This window comes from Diabrotica undecimpunctata, chromosome 4 (genome assembly GCF_040954645.1).
Source record: "Diabrotica undecimpunctata isolate CICGRU chromosome 4, icDiaUnde3, whole genome shotgun sequence".
NCBI classification, from domain to species: domain Eukaryota; kingdom Metazoa; phylum Arthropoda; class Insecta; order Coleoptera; family Chrysomelidae; genus Diabrotica; species Diabrotica undecimpunctata.
In genome coordinates this window covers 7,130,053-7,148,838 of record NC_092806.1, presented here as the reverse complement: position 1 = coordinate 7,148,838, position 18,786 = coordinate 7,130,053, and the positions used below count along the sequence as shown (strand labels likewise).

Below are 18,786 nucleotides of genomic sequence, written 5' to 3'. Positions count from 1 at the left end.
TTTTCAGAAAATCCTTTAAAATGCCAATTCCAACCACTGGCACTTGTTAAACCCTTTATTCTCCTTCTGGCAGTTACCCTTTAGTGTCTGCTCTCTACTTTATAGCAAAATAAGCAATGTAAGTAGAATCGAAAGCTTTTCAATGGGCATTGTCAGCAATTTGCGCTTTGTAAAGGGGTGTCTCGAATCCCAATCTTATCTTTTGACACGACGCCGAGTACAAGTAGCAACGACGGCGTCGTCTAGCGGGGGGTCAACAGCGTCGGTGGTGAAACGGACGCCGTTCGGAAACCATTGATGGGGTTGCAAAGATATTCGAAAATAATTAGTTTAGTGGTAGCTACGTAAGGGTTGTCTATTAAGAGAGAATTAGGTCTTCTGTTCTGAGTAATCACTAAATTTCATTCTGGCACAGAAGTTTGAATACTGGTCATTTGAAATAAGTGATTTTTTTGAACAAAGAAAGAAAACACTGTTATTATAAAGATTTTTTTTTGTATTTTTGTCGTTCTGGTAAAACAATGTAGAGTTCATTTAACTAAATTGATTATAAGCTATAAAAATCTACCAACAAATATTTTAAGCCGGCTACTCAAAAATGTGTTGTATAAATGTTGCAAAATTTGTATGAATTTTGACAAAATCTGCGATTTTATTTGGATTCAAAATCTAAAAGTTAATTGAAAACAATTCATAGATATAAGGCAACGAAATTGTTGTTTCTCTGTGAATTATATTACGATACACTCTAAACAGCTCTGTTTTTCAGAGTAATGAACTACCAGCCTAAGCTATTATTTTTTCTTCATTATATGCCATTTTCTCTAAGAATTTTGGCAATATCACTGCAATTTGTGTACTGCATATAACTTACTACATAAACTCTCATGGTGCATAAAAAGTGCTCAAGCTGGACATCGTTTTCTCTAATCTCATTGTCGTCCATCAGTTGAACCTATATTAAATCTACTCTGATCATTCTTTATCGTTCGATGCAAGGTTTTTGAACTTAAATCATGAGTGTATTGCTTGTGTGGGTCCATTTCAAATAGGTAAAAGAAGTAAAATAAGACTTACTCACAATCAACTCAATTTTACTACCAAAACAACCGGTTTCGCTTTCTACACTTTGCAAAGCATCTTCAGGTCAAACGGTACAAAGTAAATTAAATGCTGAAATTATAAAAAGCCCGTATAAGGGTGCTGTCTTATAAAGATAAAGATAAAAAATTACAGTATTACATATTGGTATAATTACTGTAATTTTTACGTACGGCCAAACTGGTAGAATTTCTGGAGAAAGTGTAGAACTGGTAAAAGTGTAAAAACCAAAAGTTTTTAGTATTTTATTCTTATATAAAATGAACTTCCAAGAAATAACGGTCCAATCCATTACTAATATCATTTTGTTTTGTTAAAGGGGAACGCCTGATTCAGTTCGCTTCCGAGAACCTGGTCACCGAAATTTTAATTCATCCAGCGGTCAGCACACTAGCGCAATGCATGCGCAATCTGCTCAGCAGTTTTACTCGACACCGTCACATCATCCACGCCGGATACACCTTTGCTGCCAATGGTTCTTGGGCTCTCCAGGTAAGCGACAAAATATTGTTGTTTATCTTAATATTATTTAAAACTAGTCTTTTATACATTTAGTAAACAGAATTTTATTATGTACCTTAAGTCAAAGAAAACGGCAAACATTGTATTTTTTATAGGATGGCACATTTTCCTACGTAGACTTTTCCGAAGCCTTCCAAGAATTGGAAGTCCAAAGAGTCGTGCGGGCCTATGAGAACGGCATCAGCATGGACATTCATTGCGCTCCAGAAGGAGACTGGCCCCGATTGCCGAAAGAACCTCACTCCAAAGCATGCAAGGTCCACATCAATCCAACAGACGTTCTAACATCTGGTTCTCCGGCCATTTCTGCTTTCGTGGAGTACCTCTCACCGTTTTTGGTTCCAACTGCTTTAGAAAACTTGCTAGAAAGCTCGGATGTGGTGGGAAATATTAGGTTTTCCAGGCCTACTTTGTATGTTTTTCCTGGGGGACAAGGTACGTTAATTATTAAAGTTTAGACAGTGCGAATATTGATTAAAATTAACGATGTGGTGTCCGTATAACAATTAACCCACACATCATTATTTAAAATAATTATATTATATCAAAAAAAAACACTCTAACTCTACTAACGAACTGCTTCCTAACTAGATTATATTAGATTAGATTAGATTTAGAGAGGTGGCTTTTTTGGCCTATTCCACTGCGACCTTTTCAGATCTATTGTGGTCCTCTAGTCCTAGATAACATTCTCTAGCCTGACCCTTTTTATAAAGTCTAGTAGCTTCGAGACTGTACCTTCCATGTAGCTATTTGCCGGTGAATTTTCTTCTCCTGATGCAAAGAACCGCACATTTGCCAGACTGTCACACTGACATAAAATGTGCTCTGCTGTTTCTTCTTCGAGGTGACAGAATCTGCACAGGTCATCATCTGATAATCCCATCAGCTTCAAGTGCCTAATCAGCTTACAGTGCCCTGTTAGAAGACCTACTATGGCTTTGACTGTTTTCCTGTCTTTGGTTATTAGGTCTGCCGTAAATTTTGGCAAATGTTCTTTAATGAACTGTTTCGCCTGTCTTTGGTCTGGTGAATTACTCCACCATTCCAGAGATTTGTGAGCTACCCACTTCCTTGTAGCCGTTCTTGTTACTGACTTTGCAACGCCGCAGAAGGGTTCCGGTCCAATGAATGGCATTGATGAGTCTTGTTTGGCCATTTCATCTGCTTTTTCATTGCCCTTATGACCCTCGTGCCCCGGTACTCAGGCTACCGTAACCTTGCTACGGTCTCATAGTTTATTTAGGGTACACACGCAATCCCATACTAGCTTAGAATTGACCTCTATAAAATTGAGTGCCTTAAGCGCTGCCTGACTATCTGTGAAGATGGCAACTAAACAGAACGTTCTTTCCTGCCTTTCTATTTCTTCCACGCAGTGATCGATTGCCGTTATTTCCGCCTGGAAAACTGTCATCCTTACACAGACTTACCGGGAAATGTATCCCTTGATTTGTCCCTACTATGCCGGCTCACAAACCCACCGATGTTTTTGAGCCATCCGTGTAGCAGGTAGCAGCAGCTTGTATGGGTACACCTTTATTCCAGTCTCTTCTGTCTGGTATCTTAATTGTGAACTTATTGTTAAAACTATACCTCGTAGCTGTTGCATACTGTTACTGATAGGTTTCCCCATCACAATATCGGCTTTTAGCTCCTCGAGTAGCTTCCTGTTACCTGTTAGTACCATGTTTCCTGTTAGTACCATGCATCTGGCTTATTTGTCACTGACTATGGATTAATCTGTGCATCACTGATCTGGCTTCGCCCTGTATAAAGATATGAAGTGGTAGTAGATTCAGCAGGACTTCCAACTATGCAGGAGTTGTTTTTATGGCACCCAGTTACGCGCTAGCCTTTTTGTATTACCTAGCTGCCTTATTGCTCCCTCTTGCTGCGTCGTTGTCCACCACGTCACCGAACCATAGGTTATCATGGGTCTAATAAACCTTGTGTATAACCATAGAGTCATTTTGGGGTTCCCTATTTTCCCCCATTAAGTCCCCAATTAATACAGCACATTCTTCTGCATCTGCCCCGGGGACATAGTAGCTTTCTGTGTAGTTTTCAGAATGTGAGTATTCCATGTAAGCTTATGATCAAAATATACCCCAAGGTATTTTGTTTCTTTGGCAAATATCGAAATCTCTGTTCTTCCCATCACCGGTGGTTTAAGGCCTTGTAGTGCTGTTTTTTTTTTGTTGAAGTTGACGATTTGTCTTTTCTGAGCATTGACTATCAGTCTCTCTTGTTTACACTAGTCGTCAACTGTAGTACACAACTATATTTAGGGCTGCTTTATCCACAATAAAAGCCTTCTGTGGACAGATTTCTGAGGAGATTATCTACCAAGGTTGACCAAAATAGAGGCGACAGAACTCCTCCTTGTGGACAGCCTCCACCTACTTTTGCTTTGATGGTTGCTTTACCCAGAGTGGACATTACTGTCCTATTCTCCAGGGATGCCCTTATCCATCTGCATATTACCGCAAGTGCGCCTCGTTTACTCATAACTCCTATCAAAGAGCTGGTGGTAACATTATTAAATGCCTTTTCTACATCTAAAAAGTGGCCATTGCTATCTCTTTGTCTTTCATTGACTTTGAGATAAGCCTATTTAGATCATCCAATGCAGAGTCCGTAGATTTACCAGGTTGGTATGCATATTGACGATTGCTTAGAGGATTATCTTTTAGCACTTCGTCTCTGATGTACCTATCAAGAAGCCTTTTCAGCGTTTTTAATAGAAAAGAAGATAGGCTTATCGGTCTATATGACAATGGTGTTAAGTCTGCTTCCTGCTTCCTAAATAAAACGCTTCTTTTATTAATTGAGAGAAGAAACGGTTGATTTAATCTAACATATGAACCTTCTTTTAAATCTTGTAATGACAACAAGGACTGAGAACAGAACAATACAAGGAAGCCAAAACAGACACATAACTGCATATTTTGTGCCCATATATAAACACAGTTTATAAGTAAATATTTCTTGTACATCACCTGTGGTAAGCACAGATTGTGAAGGAAAGATAAAAATTTAGCAAAATTTGTAAAAATTTATAGAATATTTTTAGAAACCAAAGATTATAATATTTTTTTGGGTTTTCAGGTGATGCCGCACTGTTCGGAATCAATGGCTTTAACATGCTATTGGACGGTGGTTATTCCAGAAAGGCCTGCTTTTGGGACTTCGTAAGACACTTAGATAGATTAGATGCTGTGCTAATGACAAGACTGAATAATAGTAATGTAGGAGGAATTAGTTCAGTGCTAAGGAGGAAAAAGCAAGATGCTCTCTATCCACAGATAGGACACTTTTTTTGTAATATTCAGGTAAAACGTGAAATACATTATATTCTTTAATTAATTACTTTTTTTGAAATACTTGTGAGCTTGATGTTAATTTTTTAATGTTTCGCTTTAGGAGAGAAAAGCTATTCTGAGTCCAGACGGTGATAAAGACAAGGATCCACTCTTGATCAACTTACTGGAAGAAGGTCAAGAAATCATATCGAATCTGCGCCATTTAAATCTAAATCCTCAGGTTTGCTACAGAGATTCCGAGCCTATTAATTTGTACCATAAAGTAGGACATGGTACTCTAGATATGTACGTACTTAGTCCGGCCAAAGACTCTAAAGAAGTTAGAGAATTCTTATTAAAGTGGAACCACAGCGACCAAAAACTATTTGCCAACGCAAAATCTAGTCGAGACTTTAATTTCCCAATTCAGAATTTAATATCGATATCAGCCTTGTTAGTCTGGCGTCCTGCAAATCCCACTGATACAATTACTAGGATACTTTATCCTGGAAGCTGTCCGCAAAATAAAATACTCGAAGGTTTAGATAGACTTAAAAATTTAGACTTTATCAAACATCCAGTATGTAGCGAAAAATCTCTCGTACCCATTTTAACTACCAAAAAGACTGCCAAAGAAGCCATATTCGACAGAATCATTACCAAAGAAAAACCTACCATAGAGAAGAAAGAAAACAAACTGATAGAAAACGAGCTACCTGCTGTAAATGGTGATATTAAGGAAAAGGAAAAAATCGTCAAAAAGTCAGACTCAACCGAAAGCGACAAAAGTACCAAGACTAAAAAACACGAAGAGCAGAAAATAATAGAAAACGGAGACAAACCAAAAACTAAACCGAAAGCTCAAAAACCAAGAGGTGAATCTCAACAAAGAAGGAAACCGACAGATAAGAAATCGCCTACAATGGCCAAAAAACCTGTAGAAAATGGTGATGTTAGAAAAGTAACCAAACAATCTCCTCTTACAACCCCAGCCAAGAGTGCCAAAGATGCTAATAATAGAAAAGTTCTAGAAAGTAAAGTTAAAAAGGAAGTAGCTAAACCTCCAGTAACAACCGAACCAAAGCCTAAAGTAGAAAAAGCTGAGAAAGTAGAAAGAAAACCAATTTCTAGAAGACCTCCTGCTAAGAAAGCACCAATTAGTCCTGCGAAGAAAATAGTAAATGGAGTACAAAAACCCGACTCTATCTCTAGAAAGGGAAAACTAGACAAAGAAGGTACTACCGACTCCAGCACTGTTAGTACTCCTTCGGCAGATCAAGAAAGTGTACTTAAAAAAGACATATCAAAACTGACGCCCGATGAATTTCAACAAATGAAGGCACAAGAATTAGCCGAACTAAAAGAAGAACAAGAAGCTGTGAAAGAAATCGAAGCAGTTTTTAGAAAGGGAGAGGTTCGTAAAGACGACGATGAAGCTCTAAGAAAAGTAAAAGAAGTATCAATAGATGAAAAACTAGATACAGAAGAATACCTCATTATTGAAAAAGAAGAAATCGAGCAACTGTCTTTAGAAGAAAAAGAGACTAAAGATGAAAATCTAAAACTTGCTCGAGATAGCGAAGAGTCTGAAAAGCAGAGAAAATCAAGCAAAGAAGAACAGGAATTAGAGAAACAAGAAATTCAAAAACAACTAGCTGCTGCTCAGGCTGAACAAGAAGAGCCAACTAAAGCTAAAGACGAACCACTTCAAACAAGTAAAGTTACTAGTCCTGAAGAAAAAGTAGACGTTTCGATCGATAAAAAAATTACAGATAAAGAACCCGACGAAGAAGTTAAAGATGTAGGAGAATCCCAACCAGATGAAAAAGTTTCTGCTACTGTAAAGTCCGGAGATACCACAACTGCTCCAACTCTACCAGAAGACGAAAGAATTCCTCTAGACGAAATTAAAGAAGACATCGGACCTATCGAAGAAAAATACGTCAAGGAAGAAACCAAGGAAAAGGAAGTCCCCACGATACAGGTTCCACCAAAAACATTTGATACGGTTTCCAAATTACCAAGTGTTGTTGGTATCAGATTAGATAAGCAACAACACATACGAGACATCGTTAAAACTCCAGATGAAGTGGCAGACTTGCCTGTACATGAAGAAGTAGACTATGAATATACTCATGAATTAAAAGCTGAAACTCTAAAATCAAACGATATTATTGAAAAGAAAGACGAGCCAACAAAAGAAATAGACGCAGGCTTTAGCAAGGAACAAGCTAAAGAGGAAGAAACAGAAAAAGATAAGGATGAGGTTGTTATTCTCGAAGAAGATAGCAAGAAAGCTATGCAAGACGAACTCAAAACCTTAACAGACATTGTACTAAAAAGCGAATCAATATTAGAGAAAGACATATTAAAAGAATCTGAGAAAAAATTAAGTCAAGAGTTAGAAGACTCCAAAGAAATTGAAGAAAATAAAGACACAACAGTGGAACAAGAAAATAATAAAGATGAGGCTGTAACCTTAGAAAAAATTGACAAAGATGAAGCTAAAGAGGTTGAAGAAGTAACAACACGACGTAAGCGATCCTTACAATATACTGAAATGCCAGAAGAAGAAAAACCAGCAGAAGTTAAGGAAGAAAAGCAAGATGTAGTAGTTCAAGAAATTGTTCTAGAAGAGCAACCTGAAAAGCAGGATGACGACGAAAAAGACAAAGATGAGACTGAGGTGAAAGCTCCCGAATCGATACCTTCAGTCGAAGAAGTACAAGAACTAGTTAAAACTACAGAACAACTTGTTAAAGAAACAAAAGAAAGCTCAGACCAGTTAAGAAAATTTGATGACAAATTAAAAAGTTTAAAAGAAGCCTTAGTTGAACCAGAAATAGTTACAGACAAAGCTGCGGAAGATACTACCCTAGAAGATATCGAGAAAGTGGAAATTCTTGCAGGAGTTGACAAATTAGAACTTGGGAGAAAATCACCAAAAGAACGGGAAGGGGATGTTATGAAAATAGTTGCTGGTGTAGCAGAAGTTCTTAAATCAGATGCCCCGCTAGAAGTATTCGAGAAAAAAATTCCTATAACTACATACAGCACTTATTCGACTCCGTATACTCAAGAACTCCGAGAAACACATATAACTACTGTTGACTCTCCAACCATAGAAATGAAAGTTATTAATACCGATATTCCCACCATTCCCGAGGAACCACATACCATTATTGCTTCCTTTTTGAATGAAGAAAGAAAAATAGCTCCAGTACATGATAGCACTCCTGAAAGTACTTCCCCAAAAGTTGAGGACAAGAAAAAAAATTTACTTAAAGAATCACAAGAACTTATGATGGCTACATCCAAAATGTTATCCGATATTAAATCTGGAAAATCTGAAGAAAAACTTGAGGAAGAAAAAACTGAAGTCATCGAATCTAAGGACGAAGAAAAGGATGAGGACAAAGAAACCGAAGATGATGAAAAGCCGGATGAAGATATAGGTATAGTACATAGAATGCTGGTTACAGCATCGAGTGAAGATGGCGGAGAAGAAATTGAAATTTGTCCACCTGGTACCATCACATTCTCTAGAAGTTCCGAAAGCTCTGGAAGAAGTTCACCAGATCCTTCACATAAAGTATCTCAGAAATCTTCAATCGTCGACACTATATCTGACACCTTAAGCACGGTCAGACAAGTAGGCGAACTTCATTCTGAAAAGGATTCAGGTAAAAAACTATTTTTTATTTATACATTTAAGTCCTTTAATTTTCTCTTATCATGAACATTAAATATTTGTAATTTTTCCTCGATTTCGTCGATAATGGTTCCTTCATTTCTGTAAGGGTGTCATTTCTGCCTCTGTCTGACTTTTGAAATACTTGATCTGAGTGATCTTATTACATCCATGTCAACAGGTGGTAATCTTTTTTTATACTCCTCTGTTCTTGTATATACCACACATCCAGCATACATTAAGCACTAGGAAAAAGCACCTGCAGTTTTGCTTTTATCTGATTTAACACTAATTATAAATAAGTACTAAGCAATGATCCCTGGTACTTTAATTGATGCCTTTATCATATGCTTTCTCAAGATCAATGAATAACTAATTCAAGTTGTTATGTCCGATACATCGTCATCATAAGTGGCTCAACAATTCGTTGTGGATCTTGGCCTGCTCACAAAGAAGTCGCCACTACTGTTCGAATAAACTTTGTATCTCATTGATAGTATTCTGTTCGTATTTTCTCTTCTTACATCGATGGATACGTTTTTCCTCTCTTCTAAGACGTCTATGCTCCCCTTTTTTTCTCCGTGTAGAACCTGCGTCGATGGTTTTTTGAAAGCTGCGTTCTTTCTATTTGTGGCCATTTCACACTCATGATCAAACCAATTATTTCTTTTTTCTGACTTGATTTTGTCCAATATTTCAACCGATTTCTGTAACACAGTATCTCGTATATTTGTCCATAGTTGGTTAATGTCTTCTTCTTTTAAGTTTTCTGTCCTTATTTGATCTTCTATTTGCTGTCTGTATACATTTGCAATGTCGATTTTTTCTCTCCTTTTCCCAATCTCCTTTTTTAATCGTGCTTTAACTAAATAGTGATTATGTTTACTCCTCTAAAAGACCTAACATCTAATAAGTTAGAGCAGTGTCTTGCATCGATGATTATATGATCTATTTGATTAATCGTTTCATTATCAGGAGATTTTCAAGTTCCCTTATGTATATCTTTATAGGGAATCGTGTCCCAGCTATTACCACGTTCTTAGATATCGCAAAGTTTATGATTCTGAGACCATTATCATTAGAGTCTCTTTTCCGATGGTGGACGAAAATATATTCTCTCTTCCGACTTTAGCCTTAAGTCTCCTGCTATTATTTTGATGTCATTTTTTGGGCACTCGTCGTACTCTCGGTCTAGTGCCTCATAGAATATGTCTTTTTCGTATCGGATAGGATGTCCACTGTAGTAAATATTGTAGTTATTTTTTTTTCCAGGATGCCTAAGCTAGTCCACCTCATTTCCTGTAAGGCAATGATATCTGCTTTGGCTTTATTTATTTCTTGTATGAGCAGAGCCGTGACTTCGGGCTGATAAGGCTTCTTACATTCCACGTGCAAATTTTAAAATCATTATCCTTCCGAACAGTCCGGACAGATTAGACAGTCCAGTTTCCTTCTTTGTAGCTCTCATAAAAAAAGGTTTTTTACAGTGTTGGGTAGTTAATCCAACGCCAAACCCTCTTTTCGGAGGGCCATTTCACCCGCTCTCGTCACTTCCCGATCCAACTTTCCACTCGGGTTGGATACCGGATCTCCATTTGGGTTGCTCGGTTTACAGGAGACATCAGCGTAAAGGCGAGAGTTGAATTGGAGTAGAAGAGGCTAATTGGAGTGAACTGGAATCAACTTCATGTTTTCGCATTCTACCCCTTTATCCCCTTTATGTCCGATACAACGATGTTACTTTTGTGTTTTACTTCCATGTACCCATTTTCATTAGTATTTGTCTTTGCTTTTCAGTAATACAAAAATATTCTTTTTATTGCAGGAATTGATGATGCCAATGAAGAAGGTCATGAGAAAACAACCGTTCCCGATCCACAACAAAAAGAGAGCGGCGCATCTGCGGTGGAAAAAACAGAAGATCTTCCACTATCTGGCAAGTCCAGTCCCGATAAGGATGCTTCCATTAAAAGTATAGCTTCTGGAAAATCTACGCCTGATCTTTCTGACTTTGATAAATCTAAAGAAGTCTCTGCTGTTGAAGATGTTAAAAAAGAAGCAGATCTTGGAATTTTAGATAAACTCGGGCAGAAAATAGAAGACACGCTAACAACAGTAGAGGAACTAATTCACTCCACAAAAGATGAGGATGCAACCATACAACCACAAATTAATGAAGACAAGGTTGAAAGAAAGAGTTCAGTTGTGGAAATTGGGGATAAAATCGAGAAAGTTTTTGAAGAAACCTCATATTCTATCACTGCCATACCTGATACGAAAGATGTCAATGAAAAATTAACAACACAAATAGACGATTTATCACAAAAAACTGACCTAAAAGTGGACACAGAACCATTAACAGAACTGACAGCAGCTACCACAAAAACAGAATTAGATGACAAGAAAGATGATCTTCTAGAAGATTTAGATCATAAGTTAGAGGATGTGGAGAAATCGGTAAAAGAAGTTACTTGTGATACAGATAAACATAAAGACACTTTGGAAAATAATTTAGAAAAGAAAAGAGATTCCATCTCAGTTAAAAAAGAAGATTTAGAAAGAGATCTTGAGGAAGACGTTATTAAAACAAAAGACGATATTGTCGAAAACCTAGAAGATAAAACAGTAAAACTAACAAAAGATATTGAACATCCTGTAGTCCAAGATAGTGTCCATGTATTAGATACAGCCAAAGAGTTAAAGGAGGAAATAGTTGAGAAAAAACAAGACGTAAAATTAAGTGCCATTGAAGCTATTGATGGTCTTAAAGACAAACAAGACGAAGACGATTTAGTTAAGGAAACCAAAGATGAAGTAACTAAAATTTTTGAAGAAAAAATTTCAGAAGTGCATCATGAAAAAAGCCAACTTGAAGATGCAATTAAGGAATCACAAGATCAGATAGTACAAGATGTAAAAGATCAAAAAGAAGACATAAAAGCAACTACACAAGAAGTAAGTAAAGATGTAGAAGAGTCTGTAATAAAAGAAACTGATACACTATTAGAAACCGCTAAACATATTAAGGATGTTGCTGATGATAAGAAAGAAGAAATAGTAGCTACCATCGATACACTAAATGAAATCGAAGAGCACACATTAAAAAAGAAGAATGAAGTTGTAGAAGAGGAAGAAAAAATCAAAGTTTTAGAAGAACAAGAGAAAAAAGATTTAACAAAAACTGCAGATAATATTATTGAACATCTTACTGAAAGCCAAGACAAACTTTTAGAGCAACTTGAAGGTAAAAAAGAAGATGCAGAAAAATCCCCAACCAAACAAGAAGATATGGAAGCTGCAAAGGAAATTAAAAGTGCCGTTGAACCGATTAAAGAAGAGCTAGGAGGTTCTTTGGTTCAAGAGAAGGATAAACTACTTCAAGATATTCAAGATTCTAGTAAAGATCTTAAAGAAGAGGTATCAAAAACCGCTTCTGAAATCGAAAAAGGGTTAGAAGAAGACAAAGAAAAAACTCAGAAAGATCTGAAAGATACAGAAGAATCTGTAATTAAACAAGTAGATGCAGTTTCAGATATAAAAGACGACGTAAGCAAAAATATAGAAGATGCTATTAGCGAAAAGAAAGAAGAAATTCTTGAAATCGTAAAGAGTAGCAAAGAAGATATTACAGATTCAAAAAAAGATATAGATAAGGATAAAGATGATCTTGATGATCATTTAATACAGGGCAAACTGGCTGCAGACATAGATAAAACTAAAATAAAAGAAAAATTAGAAGATTTCAGCCAGAAAAAAGATGAAATAGTTGAAGATATTATTGATAAAAAGGAAGAAATCAAAGAAGTTCTAGCAACTAAAGAACATGTTAAAGATGGAACAGCCCACATAGAAGATTTAAAAGATAAGCTGGAAGATCAGAAGGAAATAGCTCAAACACAATTGGATGATCATACAGAAGAAATAGTAGATAAATTGGTAAAAGATCAAGACGAAAACAAAGATAAACTAGCTGAAGGCTTCGAAGAAACTAAAGATAACATTGACAAAAGTGCAATTGATATAAAAGAGGAAATAGAAGATGTAATAAAGCAGCAAAAACAGATCGGAGACATGATTTTAGGTACCACTAAGGAAATTGAAGATAAAGAAGAAGTAAAAGACGAATCAAAATTAAAAACTGATTCTGTTCCCCATGAACAAAAGGAGATTATAGATGATATTAAAATGACAAAAGAAGCCACAGAAAAATTAATTGAAAGAGAAGGTGAACTAGAAGAAGATATAAAAGAACAAAAGAACAAAGCACAAGATACCGTTCAGGAATCTCTTAAGGATGCAGAGGACTTCATATCTAAAAAGAAAGAAGATTTATTAGAGGCTTCAAAAGATATTAAAGAAGACTTAATTTTAGACGATTTAAAGACCAAAACGCCTGATGTTGAGAAAACAGTTCAGGAGTCGGTTAAAGATATATCTGATGATTTAACTGAAGAAAAAGACAAAATTAAAGAACAAATAAAGGATTTAAAAGATATTTCAAAGGATGAAGTTTCCAAAGGCATAGCAGACAAGCAACGAGAGGTCGAAATTGCGGCACATGGAATTGTCAACGACATTGAAGACGATATAAGCAAGCAAAAAGATGATTTATTTGACTCTGTAAAAAATGTGGAGCAGATAACTAAAGAGACAAAACTTGACTTAGATCCGACTATTACAGAAAAGGATAAGGTAATAGACGATCTAAAAGTTAACATAGACCAGGCAAAGACCGAAATTGTTGAAGTTGGTAAGGACTTCAAAGATACCGTGGAAGATAAAAAGGAACATGTTGCTGCAGTTATCGATAGCTTAAATGACAAAAAAGAAAAACTAAGTGATGATATTAAAGACAAATCAAAAGATATAAAGGATGCCGTGAAAGATACATTCAGTGGTTTTGCTGAGAAGACGTCTGGTCTCTTTGGTAGTATTAAAGACACATTCAAGGAAAAACATGAGGAGATTAAATCAGATATTACCGAAACTTTGGATGGTTTAAGCACCAAGAAAGATGAAGTGATCCAAGAAGTCAAAGATACTAAACAACAAATAGAATCAGACATCCATGACTCTGTTAAAGAAATGGCAAGCGAAATATCCAAACAAAAGGATGAGGTTATAGAAAATGTTAAAGGTACCGTGGTTGAAAAAATGGAAGATCTAAAATCAGAAGTAGCAACTATAGTCGAAAAGAAAGATGAGTTTGTAGAGCACATAAAAGAAAAAAAGCAAGATATAGCAGCAACCGTTGATGATACTATTAAAGATAGTGAGGAATTTTTAACTCAAACAAAAATGAATGTTTTAGAGTCGTTACCAGATGTCAAGGACATAAAACACACAATTGAAACAAATATAAATGAACCTGTTAAAGATATAGTAGACGAAATATCTGAAACGAAGGATATTGTTCTAGAAGGTCTTCAAGATGCCATGCTGCAAAAAACCCAAGATGTAAAAGAAGAAGTAGAAAAAGTAGATGCGAAAAAGGTTGAGATTGTAGAAAATTTGAAAGACATAAAACAAGACGTGGTAACAGACTTAGATGAAGGTATTGAAGAAGCTGACGAAGTTCTAACCCAAAAAACACTGGATATTTTAGAGACAGTAAAAGATATACCAAGCACAGTTGAATCTAAACAAGATGAAATTAAAGATATCACAGTAAAAAAACATGATGAGTTAACAGGAAAAGCCGATAAAGTTTTAGAAGACATTAAGACTGGAATAATAGATACGACACGTGCATTAGAAGACGCAATTGAATCGAAGAAGGAAGAATTTAAGGATGATGCTGTAAAAAAACATGATGTATTAGCAGAGAAAGCTGATGAAGTTTTAGAAGACGTTAAGAAGGGATTGGAGGAGACAAAACAAGTATTAGAAGATGCAGCTACATCCAAAAAAGAAGAAATTCTGGAAGCCGTAGTAAAAAAACAGGATGAATTAACGGAGAAAGCAGATAAAGCTTTAGAAGACGTTAAAAAGAAATTACATGATACGGAAGATGCGCTAGAAGACGCTTTTGATTCCAAAAAAGAAGAAATTAAGGAAGCCACCGCCAAAAAACATGATGAGTTAACGGAGAAAGCTGGTGAAGTTTTAGAAGAAGTTAAAAAGGGATTAAAGGAAACAAAAGATGACTTAGAAGACGCAGTGAAATCAAAAGATGAAGAAATTCAGGATGCCGCTGTTAAGAAATATGATGAATTAACAGAAAAGGCCGATACAGTTTTAGAAGTCTTCAAAAAAGAACTTGAAGATACAACAGATGCTCTTCATGGAACGGCAGAAGATCTAACGGATAAAAAAGTTCAAATTGTTGAGGATCTACAAGGTACAAAGAAAGAAATTGAGTCAGATGTTCACGATGTTTTAATTGCAACAGAAAAGAAAAAAGATAATATAGCAGATGCAGTAGAAGCAGAAATGCAGAACGGAATTAGTGATGGTTTTAAAGTTATAAAAGAAGGCATAGATAAAACGATTGATAATATTGTAGACACAAAGAAAGAAATATCGACGAGTTTAGGGGATGCAATTACAGATTTAACTGAGAAGAAAGACCTACTAGTTGAAGATGTAAAAGAAAAAGGTGAGAAGATTAAATGTACCATTGAAGATAAGACGGAATCAATAAAAGCGGATACGGCTAATGTCTTAACAAGCCTAGAAGAGAAGAAAGACATTTTATTAGAAGACTTAAAAGATAAACAAGAAGAAATAAAGTCATCTGTGAACGAAGTAAAAGAAGATGTAAAGATGGGTTTAGCTGATTCTTTAAAAGACTTAAGTGAAAAGAAGGATGCAATTATAGATGATTTACAAGATAAGCATGAAGAAATCAAGTCTTCTGTGCAAGATGTAAAAGAAGAAGTAAAGATAGGTATAACTGATTCTTTAAAAGACTTGGCTGAACAGAAGGATGCAATTGTAGATGATATAAAAGATAAGCATGAAGAATTCCAGTCTTCTATGTCAAAAGTAAAAGAAGAAGTAAAGATAGGTATAACTGACTCTTTAGAAGACTTGGCTGAAAAGAAGGATGCAATTGTAGATGATATTCAAGGTAAGCATGAAGAAATCAAGTCTTCTGTGCAAGATGTAAAAGAAGCAGTAAAGATAGGTATAACTGATTCTTTAAAAGACTTGGCTGAAAAGAAGGATGCATTTGTCGATGATATGAAAGATAAGCAAGAAGAAATGAAGTCAGCGGTACAAGAAGTAACAGAAAATGTTAAAGAAGGGATAGCTGATTCTTTAAAAGACTTATCTGAAAAGAAAGATGCAGTTGTAGATGATCTAAATGATAATAAAAACGAAGTTAAATCTACTTTGGAGGAAAGTAAAAAAGATTTAAATATTGCTACGTCTGAAAAAATTGAAGATTTACATGCTAAAACAGAGGAAGCCTTGGAAGAAATTAAAAAGAAAAAAGATGATGTGCATGACACTATTAAAGATGTAAAAATTGATATAAAGGATACACTTAAAGATGTAAGTGTGATAAAGGACAAACTACTCGATGACATAGAAGTTAAAAAAGGAGAACTTAAATCGAGTATTCAAGATACACAAACAAATCTTGCTGATCAGGTAGAAGAAAAAACAGCCGAAGTGTTCGATGAGTTAAAACATACACAAGCAGAGATTAAATCAAATATACACGATATTGCAAGTACAACTGAAGATTCGGTAACACACATAAAAGACGAATTATCAGATGCTGCACAAAAAGCTAAAGAACTTATTCAAGAAGAAAAAGTAGAATTGAAAGAGACTGTTGAACCTGCGGTCACAGAAAAAAAAGAAATATTAGAAAAAGCTTTTGATAAAGTAGATTTAGCTGTTTCGGAAACTGGAATCGATGTGTCTGAGACAAAAAAATGTATAGAAAAGGAAGCATTACAGAAAAAAGCAGAAATTGTAACTGAAGTAAAAGCTGATATTTGTGAAAAAACTGACAGTTTAACGAAATTAGCTCAAGAAACCATCGACGACATCAAAGATTTAAAAGGTAATTTAGAATCATATATAGAAGGTGCAACAAAAGAACTCCATACAGAAATAGAAACCTTAGAACATAAAACAACAAATGCTGTATCGGATACAAAAGATTCTCTTATTTCTGGTATTGAAGATACAAAGGATGAAATTATAGAAGCAAAGGACAATTTGGTAAAAGATGTTAAAGGTAAAGTTGAAGATGCTCTTAAAGAAAAAGAAGATGATCTAACTCTAGCAAAGGAGAGTGTCACAGAGAGTTGCAAAGAAATGAAAGAATCTGTCCAATATGCTGCTCATGAAAAAGTTGATGATGTATTAAAGCTAAAAAAAGAAGTTTATGACGGTATACAAGAAGTGAAAGCAGATATTGTTGATAAAAAAGATGAGATACAAAAGGAAAAATATGAAGATCTTCATGACCAGGTTATAAAAGTTGACAAAAGTGTAAAAACAGGCATAGAAACTTTAGCGAGTGCAACATCAGAAACGTTAAGTAAAGGAGATACAAATCTAAAACAAGAAATAAAAGATGTTGAAGACGATAGTCATGGGATTATAGATTCAATAGACAAAGGAATATCAGAAACTTTAGAATCAATATCAAGTTTTGGTAAAAGCTTGTTCTCTAGTGAAGAAAAGTCTGATAAAAAGGAAACTTCGACAAGTAAGGATAAAGAAGAAAAATCCCCTTCAGAAAAAGAAACTATGGACGAAAAGGTACTAAAGAAAGAACAAGTTCTTGAAGAAGCTGCCGGTGACTTAGAAGACACATTTAGGACTGTTATTGACATGACTCAATCTGTAATATTCGACAAGTGTGACAAACCTTTTGAGGATGAATTGTCAGAAGAAGAGGAATCCGTTAGAGAAAAAGAAAAGTTTCTAGACAAATTTACCGATGACGTCGAGGAAACTTTTGAAACAGTTGAGAAAATGGCGAGAAGTTTATCATTTGAAAAATGTGATAGTCGTTCAAAGAAAGAGGAAGATGACTTGAAAAAAAGTGACGTTGCTGTAACTTTAACAGAAAAACACGAAAATGAGGACATTAAAGAAAAATCTTCTCTAGAAACAGAATCGAAAGTTACTGAAAAGGGAGAAAAAGAAACGATGGAAAAAGATAAAGAAGTACGTTCACTGCCACATGTTCATACTGATACTTCTGATAAAGTCGAGACGACAAAGATAGACAAATCTGAACATAAGACTGTTGAAATATGTGATAATAAACAAGATTCTATGAAGACTGTTCCGTTAAGCGTTGCTAGTACTTCTTTGAAGAAAGAATGTGAAGAATTAGAGAAACAAAAACAACTACAAGATAACTTGTTGCACGAAAAACAATTTCCCGGTCGTAGAACTCCACCAACGGCACCGGTAAGCCCGAATATTACAGACGACGTGAAATTTTCGGGTACGTTAAGTAAGGAAGCCCATTCAGATCAAGAACATTTGTCATCTTTGACAGATGTTTCCTCCGAACAATTTTCAAGACACGGTTTCGACAGAGACAGCGACGATGAAGACGAACAATACAGTATCACATCACAAGTTGCGCATTCCAGAGACTCATCACAAGCCGATTTCGACGTTATTCGGAATCAAGATCCCATGAGTATGTCATTCTATGGAGCTCTTCCTGACGAAGAACCCGTAGAAGAACTGCACGATATTTCCAAGGAGAAGTTACCTGCTTCATCCGCCGATAAGACTGATAGTACAAAGAGTGAGGAAAAGACACAAGGACCTTCAACCTCAGACAAAAAAGACCCGATAGAATCATGGGGAAAGCCTTTGGAGTTACCTGCCCCAACGTACTTATACGAAATCACCAACGCCAAATTCTCTGTCACCAGCCAGAGGCAAGTGACTGTCATTCAACAGAGGCAGTTACCTACAAGTAGCTCGAGACCTTCCGAGAGGATGGATATGATGACCACTAGCTTCTATGGGCAGTTGCCTGATGACGATATGGACCCTATCCAGTCTTGGGGTAAATATTATTAATTATAATATTATAAATTTAATTAAATCAAATGTTATGTATTGAAGAGTAATAAAAAAATGGTTTTACTTCAAATTTTATTGATTCTTTAAAATATTTCTTTAATAATTACTTAATCGTTGTAATTAAGCAAAGTAAATAACATCTGTTAT

At 35.6% G+C, this 18,786-nt stretch overlaps 1 protein-coding gene across 1 annotated transcript in view; it reads left to right on the top strand.

The window, feature by feature from the left end:
* LOC140439091 (uncharacterized) overlaps positions 1-18,786 on the top strand; it is a 347,460-nt gene that overhangs the window by 318,778 nt on the left and 9,896 nt on the right. The window contains exons 3-7 of the mRNA XM_072528769.1: positions 1,421-1,593; positions 1,719-2,058; positions 4,735-4,958; positions 5,050-8,611; positions 10,445-18,622. Of these exons, the coding sequence (XP_072384870.1) occupies positions 1,421-1,593; positions 1,719-2,058; positions 4,735-4,958; positions 5,050-8,611; positions 10,445-18,622 (12,477 nt within the window). The remainder of the gene's footprint in view (positions 1-1,420; positions 1,594-1,718; positions 2,059-4,734; positions 4,959-5,049; positions 8,612-10,444; positions 18,623-18,786) is intronic.